The 20713-nt window shown below is 59.5% G+C and overlaps 2 protein-coding genes across 3 annotated transcripts in view; one reads left to right on the top strand and one right to left on the bottom strand.

Moving 5' to 3' along the window:
• The window catches only part of SPTBN5 (spectrin beta, non-erythrocytic 5), a 50428-nt gene extending 41097 nt beyond the window's left edge, over window positions 1-9331 (top strand). Inside the window, 17 exon segments of the mRNA XM_047769196.1 lie at window positions 75-331; window positions 500-686; window positions 917-1129; window positions 1871-2067; window positions 2180-2384; window positions 2613-2807; window positions 3865-4020; window positions 4231-4448; window positions 4606-4795; window positions 5007-5183; window positions 5353-5457; window positions 6063-6134; window positions 6669-6760; window positions 6900-6982; window positions 7790-7840; window positions 8120-8213; window positions 8376-9331. Of these exon segments, the coding sequence (XP_047625152.1) occupies window positions 75-331; window positions 500-686; window positions 917-1129; window positions 1871-2067; window positions 2180-2384; window positions 2613-2807; window positions 3865-4020; window positions 4231-4448; window positions 4606-4795; window positions 5007-5183; window positions 5353-5457; window positions 6063-6134; window positions 6669-6760; window positions 6900-6982; window positions 7790-7840; window positions 8120-8213; window positions 8376-8706 (2823 nt within the window). The 3' untranslated portion in view covers window positions 8707-9331.
• Window positions 9332-9790: 459 nt separating this feature from the next.
• On the bottom strand, window positions 9791-20691 carry PLA2G4B (phospholipase A2 group IVB). 2 transcript variants are annotated; one of them, XM_047766617.1, is made up of 20 exons: window positions 19714-20691; window positions 18448-18520; window positions 18038-18174; window positions 17798-17929; window positions 17215-17255; window positions 16992-17031; window positions 16686-16740; window positions 16269-16399; window positions 15921-16004; window positions 15621-15658; window positions 14644-14779; window positions 13785-13921; window positions 13298-13520; window positions 13085-13202; window positions 12626-12763; window positions 12380-12484; window positions 12090-12269; window positions 11585-11751; window positions 10608-10794; window positions 9791-10506 (listed from the first exon to the last, which is right to left on the bottom strand). In XM_047766617.1, exons 1-20 carry the CDS (start codon window positions 19720-19722, stop codon window positions 10295-10297), a joined length of 2343 nt encoding a protein of 780 aa, XP_047622573.1. In that variant the 5' UTR covers window positions 19723-20691; the 3' UTR covers window positions 9791-10294. The 2 variants fall into 2 exon arrangements, with proteins under 2 accessions (XP_047622573.1, XP_047622574.1); XM_047766618.1 differs by lacking the exon at window positions 12626-12763.
• Between the last annotated feature and the right edge of the window lie 22 nt (window positions 20692-20713).

Raw genomic sequence — 20713 nt, forward strand, 5'->3', positions numbered from 1 at the left:
TGTGCAGGCCCCAGAGAAGGCTGGATACAGCTCTTGGCCTCTCCTCCTCGTGCCCACTTCACATTCCACCCCAGGCCCTACGTCTTCGGCGGAGCATGGAGGAACTGGACAGCTGGCTGGGGCCCGTGGAGGTCAGGCTGAGAGCCCCGATCGGGGGCGCAGACCAGCTCGGGCTGGACGAGCTCCTGGAATCTCAGGGAGAGCTGGAGGCAGCGGTGGACAGGCAGGCCAGGCGGGCACAGACCCTACTGGGCCAGGCCCAGGCCTCTATGCGGGAAGGCCCCTGCCTCACCCAAGCCATGGAAGAGCAGGCCCAGCGGCTGCTTCAAAGGTAAATCCGTTCCTCCTCCCTGCCCCCCAGCTCGGCTCCTCAGGGCCTCCCCTGCCCACCGTGAGGGGCACAGAGTGGGTGAGCTGGTGTGCAGGACATAGTCCAGCCCTGATCCTGACAACCAGGTCCCCCTACCTGCCACCCTGGGCCCGCCCTCCACTGCTGCAGGTTCGACAGCCTGTGGGAGCCCCTGCGGGAGCGCAGAATGGCCCTGGAGGCCCGGAGTCTCCTCCTGCAGTTCCTCAGGGACGCGGACGAGGAGATGGCCTGGGTGCAGGAGAAGCTGCCCCTGGTGGCCTCCCGGGACTGCAGCCAGAGCCTAAGCGCCTTGTGGCACCTGCAGGAGAAACACCAGGTGTGGCCACAGGGAGGGGAAGGGCTGTTCTTGGGCGCTGGGAGCTCTCTGCCTCCTGGGGGACTTTGTGGGTTCCCTGAATTCCTTGTCAGTCACAAGGACAGGGTTCTCTTTTGGGGGGGAGTCTGTGGGACCCCACAATACCTCAGAGGGAACTCTGGGTCCTCCAAGGATCACCCAGGAGCATCCCCCATCAGAATCCCCCATCCTGTTTTCCTTCGGCTCCGCAGAACCTGGAGAGTGAGATGAGCATCCACGAGGCTCTGACCCGGGCAGTGGTGGGCACGGGGCGCAAGTTGGTGCAGGCTGGACATTTTGCTGCTGGGGATGTGGCTGCCCGGGTGCAGCAGCTGGAGGATGCTATGGGCCGCCTGCAAGCAGAGGCTTCACAGAGGCGGCGGTGGCTGCAGCAGGCTCAGGAGGCCCAGCAGTTCCTGACAGAGGTGAGCGGGTAATGTGGGGCACAAAAGGGTGAGGGCTGAGCACAAGGACACACAGGTGTAGGCAGGTCTGGAAGGTACCCCCTACCTCTGGTGTGGCTCTGGGTTCGCTGTGCATCTTCTGTCAGCTCCACTAAGTGGTATCCTGCCCCCAAAGTCTTCCTCCTGTGTGCTACCCAGGAAACAGCCTACTGGGTTTGGTTTGCTTTTGGTTTTGCTGTTCTAAACCAGTGACCCTCGATCAATGCTTTACGTCAGTATTGCCTGGAACCTTTAAGAACTGCTGCTACTGGGAGTTCCCGTTGTGGCACAGTGGAAAAGAATCCAACTAGTATCCATAAGGATTTGAGTTCGATCCCTGGCCTCACTCAGTGGGTTAAGGATTCAGCATTGCCACAAGTTATAATGTAGGTCGAGGATGCTGCTCCGATCCCTTGTCATTGTGACTGTGGTGTAGGTGGGCGGTAGCTCTGATTTGACCCCTGGCCTGGGAACTTCCATATGCCATGTGTAGAGTCCTTAAAAAATAAAAAATAAAAAGCTGCTGCCACTCAGTCTCTGTTGCTAACCAAAACAGAACCTTAAGGGGGTGAGAGGCAGGTATCAGAAGCTGTGAAAGCTCTGGGGTGATTGCTGTCAGCCAGGACACACACCGCTCACTGCTCTGAATCTTAAGACCATGAACGCAACCTTGGGAGCCCCGGAGGGCATCACCCAGGCAAAACTGTCCTCTGTGCCCCCCAGCTCCTGGAGGCAGAATCCTGGCTGGAAGAACGGGGCTGTGTTCTGAACACTCAGGATGTGGGCCAGAGTGCCGAGGCCACGTGGGCCTTCCTGCGGCAGCTGGAGGCCACCAGGAGAGACCTGAATGGATTCAGCATGCGCATTGAGAGGCTGCAGCAGACAGCAGTCCTCCTTGAGAGCAGGCAGAACCCAGAAATGTACGTGGGAGCCAGGCCCCATTAGGGAGAAGAAGGGAGGACCCTCTCTATAGGGGCTGAGGCTGCCTGGCCTAGAGAGAGGGCTCCAGGCGGGTTGTCTTTCCTGCCACAGCCCCAAGGTGCTGGCCCAGATGCATGCAGTGAGGAAGACCCACTCTGGGCTGCTCCAGAGAGCAGAGAGCAGGGGGCAAGGCCTGAGGGAGCAGATGCAACTGCACCAACTGGAGCGGGAAGTCCTGCTCCTAGACGCCTGGCTGGCCAGCAGGGTGGCCACTGCTGAGTCACAGGACTATGGGCAGGACCTGGAGGCTGTCAAGGTGAGTCCTTCCTGAGCGAACAGGGAGGAGAGGGGATTGAGTGACTTGAAAGGGTAGAGAGGGAGGGGTGGGGGTGGAGGAGCAGACGGGAAGTGTGGGGCTCTGGGAGGATCCCTGCAATTCTAGAGGCAGGGCTGAGGGACCTCAGCAGAGAGAGAAGCCCTTTGTCAGCTTTGGAGGCTGCTAGACATCGCGTCCAGAGTGACCTCCGCGGCCCTTGCCCTGCAGGTGCTGGAAGAGAAGTTCGATGCTTTCAGAAAGGAAGTCCACAGCCTGGGGCAGGCCAAGGTGCAGGCCCTGCGGGAGCGGGCAGCCTCCCTGGAACGGGCAGCCCCCAGGTTCTCTCCCCAGATCCAACCACAGAGGAGTCGCATTGAGGCCGCTTGGGAGAGGCTGGATGGGGCAGTGAAAGTCCGCACACAGGTACGTGGGGGCAGCCAAGGGGCAGGCAGCCCCACCAGCTGTGTGTGTGTGTGTGTGTGTGTGTGTGTGTGTGTGTAGGGTGGTGGCTGCCTCTAACTCCCAGTGCCAAGCAGATCAAAAGTCTCAAAACCCTCAGTCCCCTCCAAGTCTCTCTGTACCTCCAGAGAGAAATGGGAAGCACATGCCTGGTCGGCTTCAGGCCCCCTCTAAGCCCCACCCCCAACACAGACTTCAGGTTTATTAAGACACTCGCCCTGTGCTCTCTTGTCCTTCACCACACACACTAACCAGGTGACATCACTCCATCTACCCACTCTTTTTTTTTTTTTTTTTAAGGCTGCACTCACGGCATGTGGAAGTTCCCAGGCTAGGGGTGAATTGGAGCTGTAGCTGCTGGCCTATACCTCAGCCACAGCAACGTGGGATCTGAGCTGCAACCTACACCACAGCTCATGGCAATGTTGGATCCTTAAGCCACTGAGTGAGACCAGGGATCGAACCTGCATCCTCATGGATATTAGTCGGGTTCATCACTCCTGAGCTACAGTGGGAACTCCAAACCCACTCACTTTTTCATACTTGGAATGGATTTGTATGCTGAGGAAATCCTCAGTGTTCCTCCATGACCTTAGCTCTCAGCTACAACTGGCAGTTTCTAGAAAACAGCCCAGCTCCTGGATCATCTGTCAGAGCCCACAGGCCAGTACTGCTGTCTCTGAGGGTCCTGGCTCGCCAGCCTCCTGAGCCAACCCCCTTCTCAGCCAGATTCCCCAAAACAACCCTCACCTCCATGGATCCATTCCCGCTTCCATCTCTGCCTTTCTCAGGAGTTGGGCACTGAAGACCCTCTCCTCACAGCACCCAGACCCCACCCTGTTATCAGTAACATCACCCATTCACAGAGCAGCTGCCTCATCTGGGGCACTTTCTGTACCTGGTAATCATGAATGAGTCACCAAGCACCATGGACCTCCCTGTTTAAAAGGAGGTGGCCCAGGAGGCCACATCTCCAGGGAAAGAGGACCCTGGCCAGAGCAGGCCCTCCCTCCTCTCCTAGAACCTGACTATAGCTCGTGAGGTGCGCAGCTTTGAGCAGGTGGCAGCCGAGCTCCAGGGCTGGATGCAGGAGAAAGCCGCCCTGCTGGCAAGAGATGCCTATGGCTGCAGCCTGTCATCAGTGAAGACCCTGCAGCAACGGCACAGATGCCTGGAGGTGAGTGTCCATGCCCCGAGGCCTGCCCTTCTGCCCTTCACCCTGAAGCCCGTGGGTCAGGGGCCCACCGAGCTGGGAAGGGAGGACCTGCTTGCCCAGGTTGCGGAGCAGAGCCAAACACCTCAAAGAGAATGGGTGTCCCCCAAGAGGAGCAAGCATCAGGTTGCCAGGAACAGTGGGGGCAGGGCTGACCCTGTGTTTTGGCGGCAGAGGGAACTGGCAGCCATGGAGAAAGAGGTGGCACATGTGCAGACGGAGGCCTGCCGGCTGGGCCAGTTATACCCTGTGTCTCAGGAGGGCCTGGCCAAGCAGCTGGCTGAGGTGCAGGAGGCCTGGGCCACCCTGAATGTGAAGGTGCAGGAGCGGGCTCAGCAGCTGGAACAGGCTGCCCAGGGCCATGCCTTCCTTGGCCGTTGTCAGAACCTACTGTAAGTGGTATCCTGCCCCTGGCTCTTGGTTTAGTTCTGCCCTGCAGGGTGGGGAGGGGTCACTCCAGCTTTTTAGGGAGCCATGCCCTGCCCCCTGCCCCCCCACCCCAGTCTCTCCTCCTGGCCCTGATGGCAGCTTCCTTTCCCTGCCCCACAGAGCATGGGCTCGGGAGAAGCAGGTGCTGGTCTGCTCAGAGGAGCTGGCTGGGGATGTGCCTGGGGCTGAGCGGCTCCTGGAGCAGCACGAGGCACTGGGGCAAGAAATCAAGGATCACTGCCTTCAAGCCCAGAATGCACAGCAGGAAGGGCAGCAGCTGGTGAACAACAGCCACTTCATGTCCCTGGAGGTATGAGCACAGAGATGGGTCTGGGGGTGAGCTCTGGTACTCAGTGCAGTTACCCAAGGCCTCGGGACTCCCAGCAGGAAGGGAAGGCCAGGCAGGGACGGGGAGGGTCCAGGCCTCATGGTCTCCCCTTGACCCCTCTGCCAGGGCCTCCAGCCCTGCCTACCTGGTGGCTCTGCCTGAGCATCTCACCCACAGCGTCCCCTCCCACCAGGTGACAGAGTGTCTACAGGAGCTGGAAGTGCGGCTGCAGGCACTCAAAGAGGCCTGGGCCCTGCGCCGGGAACACTGTGAGGAGAGCTGGTGTCTGCAGAAGCTGCGGCAGGGGCTGGACCAAGCTGAGGCCTGGCTGGCCTCCCGGGAGGGCCTCCTGCTGGACCCCAACTGTGGGGTGAGCCAAGTCCCTACCCCTTAGATGGCTGCACCACTTGGAAGCTACAGCCAAGGGCATCTTTTGCTGCTCGTCTGCTCACTGGCACCCAGACCGGGTAGTGGAGGCTGAGGGCGTGGCTCTCTGCATCCCCTCGAGCTGGGCCTCACCCTGGCTTGCTTCTCTCCAGCACTCAGTATCAGATGTGGAGCTGCTGCTCCGCAGACACCAGGACTTAGAAAAGCTGCTGGCTGTCCAGGAAGAGAAGTTCACCCAACTGCAGAGGAAGGCAGGGGTGAGCGGAGGCTGGGGTGAGGACACACTGTGGGATGGCGGGAGCGGTCCTGGTCACAGCCTGAGTCGGCGTCTCCCCAGGCACTGAGCCCACATCTGACACTTTAGGAAGGCCATCTTTGGGAAAAGCCCTTGCTGGCTGCAGCGTCCTATCACCCCCATTTCCTGGTGGGCTAGGGCGCACTGGGTCTGGGGTGAGGGGGCATCCCCTGAGCTGGAGCAGGAAGAGATGAAGAACAGTGAGGAGACAGGTACTCTGTCTGGGTAGCAGGGATGTGGGGAGATGGCCTGGCCTGGCTTCGACCTCCCCAAGATGGGACAGAAGCAGCAGGTGAAGTGGCTGAAACCCAGGAGAGTTGGCAGCAGACTGACCTCCCTCCAGCAGAGCCTCTTGGGAAGCTGGGGGCTTGAAGTACCCCTGGCTGAGATGAGGGACCTGCAACAGGTGTCTCCATGGGGCCACCATGTGTGATTTTTGCCACCACTGTCTCCGCAGGGGGCGGGGTCATTGGGGATGAGGTTACATGCCTCCCCCCTCCACCTTCCAGACAGAACCTGTCCTCTGTGCTGGTCATGACATTCCCCAGCCCCATCTTGCATTTTCAGGATGCAAAGGGTGCACCTACCATGGGAGGAATTTTGGAACCTAAGCAGCAGCTCCTGCCTGGGGGGAGGCAGGTAAGTGCCAGAGACTCCTCCAGCCGCTCCCCTCCACAGACCCACTCGAGTGCTCAGAGGGTCCCGGTGCCTGGAGCTGTGGTGGATACCACAGCACCTCCCTGCATTATTGGGACAGTCTGGCTCCTTGGGGCCACTTCACGGCTTCTGCCCTCACCCGGCTAGAGCTGGGCCCCTCTTCTTCCTCCTCCTGTTTTCCCTGGAAGTTACTCTCTGGCTCCCTCTTCCCCGTGGGCACCTTGGTCCAGTCCAGTACTTTCCCTGGGAGCCTCTGGAGACACAGGCTGTGACAAGGCTGCTACAGCCCATCCTTGTGTACAGCTGCTGCGGCCTCACCACCTTCTCTCCACAGCACAGCTGGAGCCCCCAGGGGCACTGCTGGGGGTCTTTGGGGAGCAGCTGCCAGAGCCTGCTCCAAAATGCCAGGACGGCAGCTGAGGTGTGGGCAGTGGGAGGGCAGGCAGAGGACAAAGGAGGCCCCAAGATGAAAAGCAGAGATGGGCGTGGTAAACCCTGCCTCTCATGGCTCCTCAGGACACGGCTCCCACAGCCATCCTTGGCCTCATGGAAGCGCAGGATAAAAGACCAAGGGGTCACCATGATGGAAAACACACTTTCTCCTTAAGGTGAGGGCTGCAGGGGGAGACAGTGGCCCCGGGAAACGTTGACCTCCACAGGCCTTGCCTCCCCTTGCAGCTGAGAGAGCTGGAGGCAGGGGTCCCTCCACGGGAGGCAGAGTCTGACCCATGACTGTCTGGGTGGCAGGCGGTCTGGGGTAGAGCCCCTGTTTGCAGCACCACCTGAAGGACAGACTGAAAGCTGGCATGGCGCCCTGAGCAGTGTGGCAGGTAGGTTCCAGGGGAATTCTAGGGGTTAGGGGGGTGGGGGGCATTGAGTCCCTGGGCCCCAAGGTACTGATGTTTCATGCATCCTTGGAAGTTTCACATCTAGTACCTCTATGCCTGAGAGGTAAGTGGGATTTTTCAATTTAAGGCCCAGAGAGTGTAAGCAACTTGCCAAAGATCACACAGCCAATTAGTAGCAAAGATGGGGCCAAGTCCATCTCCTGACAGCCTCCTGGTTCTGTTCCACCCATTTTGGAGTCTGATTCCCCTGAGCCCTCAAGGATGCTCATGGGCTTCCCCATGCTCTGCTCCGATACGGAGGCCTTTTCCAACCATCCAGTCTTGAAACAGCTCTGAATGCACCTCCCTTGGGGTGTCTTGCAGACAGTGGCCAAGCCCAGTTCTACTACTAGGAGGGACACATAGAAAGCAGCCCATTGGCCAGAAATCTGTCATTACTGATAGGCTCCACATGCAGGGTGTTCAGAGGCCCACCAGGAGTCGCTCTGGGTTCCTGGCTCTGTGCCTCACACAGTCTCTGTTCTCCCCAAGGCTGTCCTTCCAGAATCCCAAAGGGACCTGAGTTTCCCCAGGCTAAGCCTTTCTGAGCCCATCAGCATCTGTCTTCCAGGAGGGTCGGTGCACCGAGGGAACCTGGCCCTGAGCACTGGGCTTGGGCCGCACCACCCTTTGGGCAAGGCTTGGCATGTGCAGAGCCTCCAGAAGCAGGCACCTTGGTCTATTTGGGCGCTATAACAGATACACCATGGCCCAGGTAGATTATGAACAACAGACATTTACTTCTCACAGTTCTGGAAGCTGAGAAGTCCATGATCAAGGTGCCGGCAGGCTGGCCATCTGGTGAGAGAAGGGGCAGAAGGCGCCTCCGTGCTGTGCTCATGTGGGGGAGGGGCGAGGTTGCTCTCTGGGGTCTCCTTGAAAAGGGCTCCACCCTCACGACCCGATTACTTCCTAAAGGTTCCTCATCTTGGAGTTAGGATTCCAAGTTAGGAGGTTAGGGGAGGACACAAACACTGAGGCCATGGCGAGGAGGAAGGGGTGGGCAGGACATCTACTGCCGCAGATCACCTTGCATCCGCTCAAGGCAAGGCAGACCACTGCCCTTCCTTTGCTCTGCAGCTTCCAGTCTGAGCCCAGAGCTCCGAGCCAGACCCCTGGGCTTCCTGGCTGAGTACTCAGTCGAGAGGGTGCCTGGCATGGCTGCTCCGCTCAGGTAGGCACCTGGGAGTGGGGTGTCACCTCCATGACAGGCACAGATGCCACCCTCCGAATCCCAAGGCCCTAGGACTCAGACTGCTCGGGTGCTGCTCGGGTGTGGAGCCACCCCTGCCCAAACTGACAACAGAGTCTGGACCCTGAGGCTCCCTTTCCCCAGATTCCACGGCTGTCCCCTGCCCTTCCCACTGAAGGGGATGCAAACGTGCACCAGCCCCCAGCAGCCTGTGGAGCTCCCGCAGACGGCTGGCCCTGCCAAGGAAACTGCACAAGGCTCCCGGCGGCTGTCCTGCCCAGGCCAGAGCCATGGTAAAGGTACTGGCTTCCCTGTCCATGTGCCATGGAGCCTGCCTGGGGCCCACACACTCTCCCTCCTTGCTGTCCTCCTCCCCTTCTCTCCAAGACGCAGCACTGCTCGCCAGGCCCCCCAGTGCCTGCCCCCACCCCACCCCCCAGGCTTTCCCCAGTCAAGGACCAGGTCCCTGCTCTAAGGGGACAGGGGGTGGGGGGGAGTGTCCTAGAGGGGCTGGGAGTCAGGATGTCACCCAGACCCCCACTCAGGTTCACACACTGACCCAGCACACAGACTTCACACTCAGCCTCACGGCTGAGAGATCACTCACATCCCAACAGAAGGTGGCCACCGCAGCTAAGGTGTCTGGTGTAATGTCCATGCCTGCAGGGGCCACAGGTTCCAACTTAGGATTCAGGTGATGTGTTCCGGGGTGAGCAGGCCTTGTCCAGGACCCAGTGGCTTCCAAGGTTATCAGGGCTGTCATTTGTGTTCTCTGCCTCCAGCCACACACCCAGGGCAGACGATGCAGTGAGCTGGATGGTGAGAATCAGCCATCTCCCATCCACCCCACACCTTACGGTCACTCCTGCAGCTGCCTCCCAGGACCTCCATCCCACATCCGTCTTAGAAGGAGGGAGGTATTCTGAGGAAGGTCAGGGGTCTGGGGCACTGGTGCTTAGAGAAGATTCTGGGGCAGCTAGGCCCTAAATTCACTCTACCTCCCCATTCTCCCAACAGGTCTGGGCCCTGAAGCAGACCCTGAAGTGGCATCGAACCTCAGGGCTACATGCGAGGACACCCGAGAGGGGACCATGAGACTGAGCTCCCAGGCCCCTGAGGACCAACTTCTGGAATAGACGGTTCCATGTTAGGAGAGGGGCCCTGCCAACATTACAGCCTGCTGAAGTCACACCCTTAACACCTGGTCCCAGGTCTAGCCACCCCTACCATGGGACAGGAAGCAGCCCTTCGAGTCCTGGGTGAGGAGGATGGGGGTGCTGGCTGGTTTGCCTGTGAGTCACCTGAGCAGGGCCAGGGCTGCAGCAGCAAGACCTCCAGGCCCAAGTGGCCTCTCTGCTTGCAGAGCTTGGGCTGGAGTGGAGCAGACAGGGCCAGGAGCTCACAGCCAGCTCTTTGGGGGCAGCCCAGGCTGACTCGCCAGCTTTAAGGTGCCTGGGAGATATTTTGTTTTCTAAACCAGTCTTGCCCTGTGTAACTAAGACGGTGGAATGACAGGCCCTTCTTGGCAGCAATGACAGAAATCTCCATAACGCGTCACATTTGTATGAGCCCCTGTAATACATAAAGTGCTCTATCTCACTCTGTACAGCTACTCGAGGTGGCAGGGACAGGAAAGGAGACGCAGGTCACGGGGCGCTGGGCACGTACACAAACATGGCCAATACTGGCCCCCCTCTAGCGGAACCTCCAAATTCTCTCCAGCCACAGTATGAGGACAAGGCCTCTCCCGGCCTGAGAAGAGTGGGCCCAGCCCCTGTTTAAATCCCTCGACCTACTCCAAAGCATCCATGGCAGGGGTGCTGCTGGCTTCAGTGCCAGGTCTGAGTGGTGCTGGGCACCTTGATGAGCTACTTAGAGGGCAGGATCCCACGGCTGGGCTGTCCAAACCCCCAGAGGCTCTGGAACTTGCTGATGGTCGTCTCCATCACAACTCAGCCAGAGCATCAAGGCAGGTGGGGAACCAGCCTGAAAATCGGGGGCCATGGGGCTGGGCTAGAGGCCCCCCAGGAAGTCACAGCATCCCCACCCCCATTCACTGCTTGTCACTCGGGCCGGCGCTGCCTCCGCCGCTGCACAGCCTCACGAAGGGCCTCCAGCAGCCGCTCCCGGTTGTTGCAGATGTTGTACTGCGTCAGGCGGAGCAGCTTGTCTGTGTCCTCCTGGCTGTAGGTCACCTTCGAGAAGTGGTAGGGGGAGTCAGAGGAAGAGAGGTTCACTTGCCCTGCCTCCTGCTCCTCCGCTGTCCGCCGGACTCCTGTGGAGAGAAGCCAGGATGGGGGAAATGTGCTGGGGTGGAGGGTGGGTTTAGGGTCACCTGGGGGAGGCATAAAGGACAGAGGAGGGGTGGTGGCTCACCAGGGGCTGAGTGCTCCCGGAAGGAGGCATTGACCAGAGGGAAGTGCAGCACAGCGGGGGCATCAGGGCAGGCGGGGTCCAAGAAGAGGTGGCACTCCTGGGGCTGGCACTGTTCCTCCGGGCTGGGTGAGATGGGTGGGAACGGGATGCCCTGCTCCTGGCAGAACTGGCCCAGGAGCTGCAGCTGCTGCAGGACAGGCAGAAGGGGCATCAGCAGGAGGGGCCCATGGGCTCCTGGTATCCACACTGGGCTGACTGAACACAGGGGTCCACCAGGACGTGGAACTAAGTGCCCAGATGCCAAGTAAGATGCTAGTGCATCCAAGAGTCCAGCCTGGGGAAATGCTCTAAGCCTGGCAGCCCTTCTGCACCAGCTCTTCTGGCCTCAGCCAAATTGGGCTGCCAATGAACCCCCATCGCCACCAATCCCAGTTCTGAACTTGGGAGGCAAAATCCTTCATGAGACCCGAAACTCAAAGTGAAAAAACCCAGGGTGCAGGTGCAGCAAAAGACTCAAATATAAAATGCAGTTTAAAACATTGCCAGTGGAGTTCCCATCGTGGCTCAATGATTAACAAATCTGACTAGCATCCATGAGGACAAAGGTTTGATCCCTGGCCTTGCTCAGTGGGTTAAGGATCTGGCCTTAGTGTTTGCTGTGAGCTGTGATGTAGGCTGGCAGCTACAGCTCCGATTCAACCCCTAGACTGGGAACCTCCATATGCTGCGGGTGTGGCTCTAAAAAGGATAAAAAAAAAAAAATCTCCAGCTTCCCCATCCCGCAAAGTTCCCTGGTGGGGTGAATTCACTGAATCCACAGCCTTTCACTCACTCACATAGTGTCACTGTCACAGCCCCTAAGGGAAGCTGGCCTGAACACCAGACTCCAAAGCAGATCTCTCCAGAGTGAGGATGTGAGGCCATCTGAGGCCAGGCCTGGGGTTGCCCCCTTCCCCCCAAGACTGTACTCAGCCCACCTGGAAGGCTCCGTGGAGGTTGTAATCCAGGGACAGGATGAGGTCCACATCCCGTGTGGGGCGCAGGAGAGGTGGGCAGCTAGTATTGATGAGGTAGCCAACATCCAGCAGGCACAGGTGGGGCTCTGCAGGGGTCAGCTGGTTGGGGAAGCCATCCAGTTTGGTGGCTGGAAAAGTTAGGGGATCGAGTAGAGAGCGGCTGCCATGTGTGCTGAGGGCACCGGCCCCCACAGCCTCATGCCAGCTCCTTGCTGCTGATGGGAGGCTCTACCCTCTGCCTCCTACTCCCTCCTGCCAAAGCAGCACCTCAGCTCCCGAGGCCCCATACATGTGCCCTGACCCCAACGTGAGAGGAAAAGGGGGCTCCGGCTCCAGGCAACTCAGGGACCTGAGCTCAAAGGGCATGGCGCCAAGGGGCTAGAGAGTGTGAGTGTCTGGACCAGGAACCCCAGGACGGCCATGGAAAGACTTTCGAGAGCTGGACCAGGGAGAGAAAAGCAGATACCTTTCCAGGCAGAGAAGTGAGGATGCTGGTAGTAGTCCTTGTGGAAAGAGAGGCCACGCAGGAAATTGTGGGTGGTCTGGGCAAGTGGACGCCACGTCAGAAGGTCAGTGAAAAACTCAGCTATCCTGCCGGCCACTGTGGGAGGCTCTTCTACCTTCAGAAGGGGGACCTGGTCCTTGTCTGCAATCAAGAAGAGGAGAAACGGGGACCCTTGGACCTTTATTCTGGCCTCTGTGGACTCATGAAGGCCTGAGGGCCACCCCGAAGCTCCCCAATACATCCCAACCTACCCAGGCTGATCTGATCCTGTGCCCAGCGGTCCCAAAACTGGCTGGGCTCGGAGGACCAATACAAGCTGTCCTGGAGGTTGGCTGTGTACAGGTTGCTCCAGATACCTGAGGAGAAGACATGGGAGGAACAGTCTGACCTTTCCCCTCAGCCCAGTGGGGACCAGGGAACATCCCAGTGACTGAGCTGGGACCTCTGGGCTCACCATCTCCCTGGGTCCCATTGTCCCACCTCCCAGTCACCCTCACCTTCCAGGAAGCAGATGCGGGACTCAGGAAGCTGCTTTGTCAGGCGCCCCATGAAGAACTGAGAGCCAAAGAGCTCGGAGGGGATGAAGGCGCCGTACTTGGGAAAGCCAATCTCATAGGGGGAGAACTCACACCACTCTGTGAAGAGGCCACACAGGCTCACCTTGGGGCCCAGAACCTGAGGACCCACCCATCGGGCCCCACCACACCTACCGGGGCCCCACGTCAGGGAGCCTGCTGACCAGGAGGCTTGGCCTTGTCGCTGGCACCCTAAGCATGGGACCCACGGCCCCTGCTTCCATCCCGAAGCCAGAGTGACTCTGGGAGGATGACAGGCTCTGGAAAGCATGGGACCGGGCCCCGAAGCAGTGGGTGCCACACCCACCTTCACACACAGGCCCAGCTACCTCTCACCCCTCCAATTGCAAGAGCACAGGTCTCAGCTCTAGGGCTGCTCACCCCCAAATTCAAAGGTGGTCAGACCATGTTCCTTGGTGTTGAGGGCACAGTAGATGGGCAGAGGGTTCTGGCCATGACTCAGGGCCTCCCGCTGGTCTGAGAGTTTGTGGTCGTGGGGCTGGAGGAAGAGAATTTGAACCTGAAGCCATGGCCTCCTGGGGCCCCGGCTCTGACCACCCCCATTCCCTGCTCCCACTCACACCCCTCCCATACCTGGTCATGCAGCAGTGCCTCGCTGACCAGGGCCCACAGGTCGGTGAAGCAGGTCGGGTAGCCCAGGCGGGCACGCTCGGCCAGCTCCTGCCGGTACCGCCACAGCTGGCTGGGGGCCAGCACGCCCAGCTTGCTCTTGGTCACCTGGGTCTTCAGTGACTCGATGGGTCCCGCCAGGTCCTTCTGAGACCACTCTGGGTCCTCATAGAGGTTGGCCAAAGCCCTGGGAAAAGCCAAAGCCAGGGGCTCATCCCTCAAGGACCCCAGTGCATGCCTTGGGCTCTCTACTCTGGGATAACAGCCCAACAGAAACTAGCAGGTCCCCCTGCGCACCTTTCTTTCTGGCTCTTGGTCTCCCACCCTTTCCAATCTGGCCAGAGGGACCTGTGGAGTCTGAAAGCCTTACCACCGCCACCACCTCCCCGCCCCTGCCCCAGGACCCAGCTAGCCACCCCCAGGCCCTGCACACCACCTCCTTCCAGCTCACCAGGTGGCACCCGAGGCCCCTGTGATGTAGGAGATGCAATCCAAGAGGCCCAGCTCCTTCAGGCCAGCTAGCTGCCCATACAGGGAAGTCATGGCCCGGGTCCCCCCACCGGTGGCCATAACAGCTATCACTGGGATCTGAAAAGGGGACAACCAGGCTCAGAGAGGCCTTAGGGACAGGGAAGGCCAAGCCTCAGGAAGAGGAGGGAGCAAGCCAAATGGCCACTCAGCTCACCCACAGCTAAGGCCAGCCAAGATGGATCAGGGCTCTGGGGACCTGATCAGGTCAGGCCTGTGGAGAAGGGTCTAGTTGGAAGTAACCTTGCAAGGGTCAGGCTTGTTTGGTTTCAAGAACTCCGGGAGAAATGGCCAAGTTCCAGGCCTCATTTCCTCACCTCCAGCCCCTGAGGAGTCTGGTGACTGATTTCTTGAAGCCCCAGGGCCACCTCCAAAGTCTCCCACATAGCCACCCCTCCCCTTCCTGCAAGGAGAGGTTATTTTCCTGGGAGATGCCCGAAATGGAGCTGTACCTCCAGGGATTGCCCCAGGCCAGCAGACAGCCCTTAGGCTGTATGCCCCACTGATCAAACACACTGGGCCCAGTCTCAAAACCTGAACCAGGCTGAGGATCAAGAAACAGAAGGCAGGCTAGGCCAGCGGGCAGCTCACCAGTGCCTGGTGCCTTTTGCAGTGTCCTGCATTTGATGTGACCAAGCTCCTGACAACAGCCCAGTGAGAGGGAAGCAGAGCAGGGTCCAAGCCTGCCTCGGCACCAGCTCTGGTCTGGTTAGGGCACAACCAGTTCTAGCATCCAGCACTGGGCCAGAGGACCCCCACCCAGTCCAGCTCTGGCCCCAGACCTCGTCCTCCTGCAGGTCTCCATCCAGCTGCAGGGCCTGCTTCAGGGCCTTGGCCACCACCTGCTTCCTCCTGCTCAGGAAGGCCTGCTCCTCGGCACAGGGCTTGCAGCCCAGCCGCACAGCCAGCTCCCTGGGCCTGGATGAGAAGGAGGGGACCATGAGGCAGCTCCCGGCCTCGTCACAGAAAGGGAAGCTGGGCCAGCCTGCCTGCCCTAAAAAGCCCACCGCCATCCTCTCCTCTCCTCTCCCCACCCCTCACCCCTGCTCCTGTGATCTGACTGAAGTGCAAGGTGTGGACTCTGAGGTGGAGAAGATGAAGCCAGATCCTTGCAGAGACACCCCTGGGGAGTGCAGCACAGCTAATTCACAGGACCAGGAAAGCGGTGACTGAAGAGCTTCAGTCACCATGGACCCTCGACAGGACTCATCATACCCTACTGAGACCTAGGACCAGGGATCTACTTCTGTCTGTAGGCCTCTCTGCATCATCCACCCAAAAATCACTCCAGAGGAGATGGGGTCACCCCTTTTCCTGGTGGGGAGCTAAGCTCCCAGGCCTGCAGAGGACCAGCGTGAGCAGCTCCTCCCGTCTCCTGAGGGGCAGCTGAGGCCCACCCACAAGCCTACCTCCCAGAGCAGCCCAACTTTGCTCCTTGCCTTCTCTGTGCCTCTAACCATGCTTCCGCCTGCCATCTGGGTTTCCAGCCAAATATCATGTGCCTCCCAGGTGCCAGACACTGGGCTAGGCACCCACCCCTCTGACTAAGTTAGGAATGCATGCGAAATTTAACAAAAAGAGCCTTCATCTGCCAAGGCTCCTGCACCTCGCACCCCACCCTCGGAGAAAGCCCCGAGCACCTTAAGATTCATGATTGTCAGTCTTGCTAGGAGCTGCCCCATCACCCCTCGCTCCTCCAGGCTGAGTGCCCTGGCTGTCGCTCCCCATGACCTTTCCCAGGGCCCAGCCAGACTCTTACCCTTCTTTGTTTTCCAGCTCCACCCTCATCATGGGCTCCTGAAAACCGTGAATGCCCTAGTTACTAAAAGGGGCCTCCCTGTTCCCCTCCCCCAGCCCAAGCCGTTTCCCATGATGGCCCCATGCTCCCTCGGGCCCCAGCCATCTTCCACAGGGGCCAGCCCGAGGCCTGAAGGCAGAGATGCTCAGAGGACCCCTCTCCTGTGAGCCTGGCCCAGCCTTTGTCCAGGGCAGGACCCAAGGGCAGAAGCAGACCAGCCCTGCCCATGCAACTGGCTTTCTTCTACCAGGTGACCAGTACCTGGGAGGTAGGGAAGACGAGTCTCACCACCTGGCCAGAGGGCAGGGCCCTCAGGGGCACCTTCAGTTGCTCTTGGGGGGCATCCTGCAGACAGGATGAAGGAAGACCTAAGAATCTCCAGCTTTTGGTTACCACAAAGCCTCGCTGATTGCCCGGGGGGGTGACAGAGAAGCAGTAGGAAGGGAGACAGAAGGCCAAGGTTAACTTCACAGGGTACTGACTCTGCCAGGGAGTGATGGGGAGGGGACTCGGGGTGAGCAGAGGGGCAGGCTGGAAGGAGGTGCTCAGGGAAGGAGGGAGGAGAGCTCAGCAGGGACAGAGCGGTACTGGGACAGAACAACAGTCTACCTGCAGGTGAATCTTCAGTTCCTGCTCCCAGCAGGCTGGCCAGTGGAAGTGCCAGGGGCCGGTGCCCACAGAGGCCTCCTGTGGACCCTCACAGGACCCAGGAACCACAAGCTGCACTCTGCCCTCTGACTCTGGAAATAGGAACCAGAGCAGAGAGGCTGGGAACGGGATCTCAGCTGAAGGGACCAGAGGTGGGGGCGCTTCCCTCCCCCTACTGAGATGGAGGAAGGGAGATGGGGCTCTGCCACAGCCACCCTGAGGACTGAGGGCAAATGCTCCAGAGTGGATTCGGCCCCCAGCCCCTGCTCCTGCCTGAGAACTGGGGGCAGCCAGTGCCAGATCCCCTCCAGGGTCCCCTTAGAAAGGGGAAGACAAGGGCTGAGAGCTGGGAGCTCTTCCAGTGGGTCGGGGGCTCACCCTTCTGGTCTCCAGCCTTCTCTAGCCGAACATGCAAGCAGGAGAGCTCCCGGGCCTGGGTCATAAAGAGAACCCCTCAGACTCTAGCCCCTTCTCTGTGGAGACCCCAGCCTCCTGGCACCCTGGCTCCTGCTCCTCAGCAATGTATCACCTTGGCCCTGAGTCACTGAACATATGCTTGGGGGTGTGCCCTCTTGAACTGAAATCCCAGGGCCTCCCCAACTCAGCTCTACCGTACGGTGGGCCCGAGCTGCAGGCCTGGGGAGGAGCGTGAGCAGATGGCAGGAGGGAGGGTTCTAGACTCACCACCAGGATGCCGTTGCTGACGAGCTGCTCACAGTCAGTTCTGGAAAAAGCCCCCACAGACCTTGAGCCAGAGTTGGAGTTCCAAGGTTCTCACCCCTCAAGGAAGCCCAGGCTCACCCCCTCCACCCCAATGCCTCTCTGGGAAGGGTGAGCTCCGGGTATGCTGGGCTCAGGCCTTCCCATGATCACTCCCACCAGGAATGTGCCCCATGGCCCAACTCACAGACTCTGCAGCTGAAATTCAACTTCTAGCCGCTCCTCACCCTGGACAGAGAGAAGCAAGTTAGCAAGTGTGAGGAGTATAAGTGAGAGAGTTTATGTGTTTGTAGACCTGGGCTGCTGAGGTCTCAGTGGCGAGGAGAGTCACTGCCCTCCTTCTCTGCTCCAAGAAAGCTGCCCTTGGCTTAGGGACCAAGCCAGAAAAAAAGCAGGACTGCTCCCCCCCCCCTTTTTTTTTGGCTTTTTAGGGCCGCACTTGCGGCATGTGGAGGTTCCCAGGCTAGGGGTCAAATCGAAGCTGTAGCCACCAGCCTACACCACAGCCATGCCAAATCCTTAAGCCACTGAGCAAAGCCAGGGATCAAACCCATATCCTCTTGGATACTAGTGAGGTTTGTAACCTGTTGAGCTGCAACAGGAACTCCAGGACTGCTCTTTGATGGACTGCAGCTCTTGGCAGACAGAGGCCTCTGGGATACCAGGAAGCCTGGACCACTCACTGGAGAAGACAGCCATGTACCTGGCCACCCTCCAAAACACCCCCTTCCCAGGGCTGAGGCCCTCCGCTGCCCCACACACAGTCTTGCCTGAGGGTTCAATGAGAAGCTCTCGCGCCGCGACTCCCCAGCCCGCAAAGTCCCCACGTCAAACAGCACTGACAACATGGGGTCATCCTTGGTCAGGAAGTCCTGGTCAAAGACTTTGAGTTGCACGACGTTCTGAAAGAGGAACAGAGTGAGGGGGCTGCAGGAAAGGGGTGGGACAGGAAACAAGGGGCCGTGGGTGGACAGGGACAGTGAGCAGGGTCAGGGCCAACACCCGCCCACCTTGAGTTGGCTGTGGATTCGGAAGTGAAAGCTCTGATTCCAGATGGGATTTCTGCTGTTTTTGACCATGCGTGTCTGGAGGTGGTGGCTGGAGGCCGTGGGCAGCCACAGAGTCACATAGCAGTCAGAGGGGCTCACTGTGGGAAGGAAGAACAAGCTCCCGGTGATGGCCAAGGGCCCTTCCCAGACCCGCTGCTTCCATCACAGGCAGTCCCAGGAGACCAAGCGAGGATGGAGCAGGGCTGGGCCAGGAGGTGCAGGCCCAATCTCTACGTTCCACCCGGTACCCCTCCCAGCATCCTCTCCAGGACCACCCTGCGTGCCGGGCCCTAGTCACATCTCTTCCCACTGCCCTGCCTCACTCCGAATCCTGCTGCAGAACTACTGCCCTCCCTGGGCCCAGCGCTCACCTAGGTCCTTGGAGGGCAGGCCATGGGCCTGCAGGACACGAATGGTGAGCAAGCAGGTCCCAGGCACCTTTGCCTACAGAGGCAGGAGAAATAGGTTTACTGCTGGCTGATGGGCCCAAAGGCAACACGGGCCAAAGGGAAGGCTAGGGTGACACCTTGAGGCCTCATCCTGAACCCGCCCAGCCTCAGGCCTGTCCCCCACCCACCAGAGTCCTGAGCCAAAAGGCAGCTGTGATATCTCCTGATGACTCCTGCCAAGTCTTACACAACATTGTGCTGGCTCTGGTCCAAGGATTTTATGTATACAAACCCAATTTAATCACCCACCCACCCTCTGCGTGGGGACTACTTATTATGACCAGCCCCACAAGGAAACTGAGGCACAGAAAGGCTAGGTAGTTGCTTGCCTAAGACCTAGGGCCAGGATTGGGCCATACTAGCTTGACTTGTCCTCACAGCCCCCACACTGATCTGCTTCCCGGTACAGTATCCAACTCTTCCCACCCCACATCCCTGGCTCCCCTTTACTAAGCAAACTTGAGGCTGGTCTTGGGTGGCAGGGGCCCAGAGCGGCAGAGGGTCTGTGGATGGCTACAGAGGGAGGGGAAGAGGTATGACAGGGCACCACTTGGCCTTGGTCTCCCTGCTTGAGCTGCTTCCCAGCCTCTCCAACTTTGGCCGAAAGGTAATTCTGGAAATGGTCTCTCCACTAGGCTAGGGACAGCAGCTGTCAAATCAGGACCACGCACAGGCTCTCTGGTCCTCTAGGTGCTACAAGTTCAGGCTAAAGATGGTCCCCAGGTGGCCCCATCCAAACCCACGACCGTGGGTCTGGGGAGGTAGAACCTGTGCCAACCAACTCTTCCTTTTGGCCTTCAGCCCTGCCTCATGGAGAGCTCTGATGGATGGAGTTCAGAGGCAGAGCTGGAGAAGCCCATCCATCATGTCAGCCCTGGGGCCCCCACACCCCAAGCAACTGAGTCAGAGGGAGAACGGGAGCAGCCACTTCCTCTGGGGCCCCAGGACAGCAGCTGGGAGACTGAGTTCTCAAGGCCCCAAACCACGGTGCCAGGGAACTCTGTCTGGAGGCCATCTCAGGACAGCAGGAAGAACTCAGGATGATCCCGCATCCCCAGACCCTGCCTCCTCCCTAGCCTCCACTGCCCACCCCGGGCCAAGGCCAGCAAACACTGAAGAAGCCCAGTGCTCCCTTAAGCAGCAGCATTAAGCAGGCACCAGAGGGACCAGTGCCCTACTGGGTCTTACCAGAGCCATGGGGCAGAGTCTTTGGAGCAAGGAATGACGAGCAGTGCCTGCAGGACTGAGGACTGTCAGCTTTTTAACCCAGCGCCAGGGATGTCCCAGCTGGCCCCAAGCTCCTCCCCAGTTCCTCCCAACCGCCTCCGCTTCACCCAAGCCCCACACCCACTCCTGGACCAGCCTCCTGTCCAGGAAATGAGACACCTTAATCCTACCTGGAGCCACTGACACCCTCGTGCTGGGGGTTCAACACACCCGAAGACGGGTCTCTCCAGCCATCTCCACCTGGGCCCATGCCCCCTCTGCCCCACTATCCAGGCCTAGACCTCAAGGGACAGCCCCTAAGGAAGTTCACTGTCAGCGGCTGAGCAGGAACCTGGAAGGTGGGGCCTGAGGTCTGGAAAGCAGGGAGTGGGCCCCAGAGCAGTGCCAAACCTAAGAGCCGCATCCCTTATTGCAGGGCCTTTTGCAACCTCCTGGTGCCAGGGTGACAGAACCGCCCGGTCTTGATGGATGCCCTTGGCCAATGTGAGAGGAGCACCCCAGGCCCCAGCATAACCTGGCAGGGCTGCGGCTTGTTCTATGCAACAGCCCTTCAAGGCTGCCTGCCAGGCTGCCTCCACCTTGGAGCTGGTACTGGGTGGCTGGGGAGGAGGCCCCTGGGCTGGCACCCAGGAAAGAGGGCTCTTCGGTTTCCAGAGCCAGGATGGGGCAGGGAGGGGGATTCTGAGTGTGGGGACCCACTCCTTCATCGGGGAACAGCCTCAGGAGGGACAGGGGTTTCTGTTCCCTCCTGTCAGCGCTTGTTACAAGAGCAACGAGTGTGACCCCCTGATCAGCAGACCCCACCAGCTGCCCAGGAACTGGAGGACAAGAGCAAACAAGCACAGTTAGGAAGAGCTTTATAGGCCCTGAGTCAATGAGTTCCACACTGCAGAGCTACACCAAGACTGAGGTCAGCCTGCCCGTCCCGGGGAGGCCACGATGGTTCTAGGGGACAGAGAGC

The sequence above is a fragment of the Phacochoerus africanus genome, chromosome 2 (assembly GCF_016906955.1).
Source record: "Phacochoerus africanus isolate WHEZ1 chromosome 2, ROS_Pafr_v1, whole genome shotgun sequence".
Classification (NCBI taxonomy): Eukaryota; Metazoa; Chordata; class Mammalia; order Artiodactyla; family Suidae; genus Phacochoerus; species Phacochoerus africanus.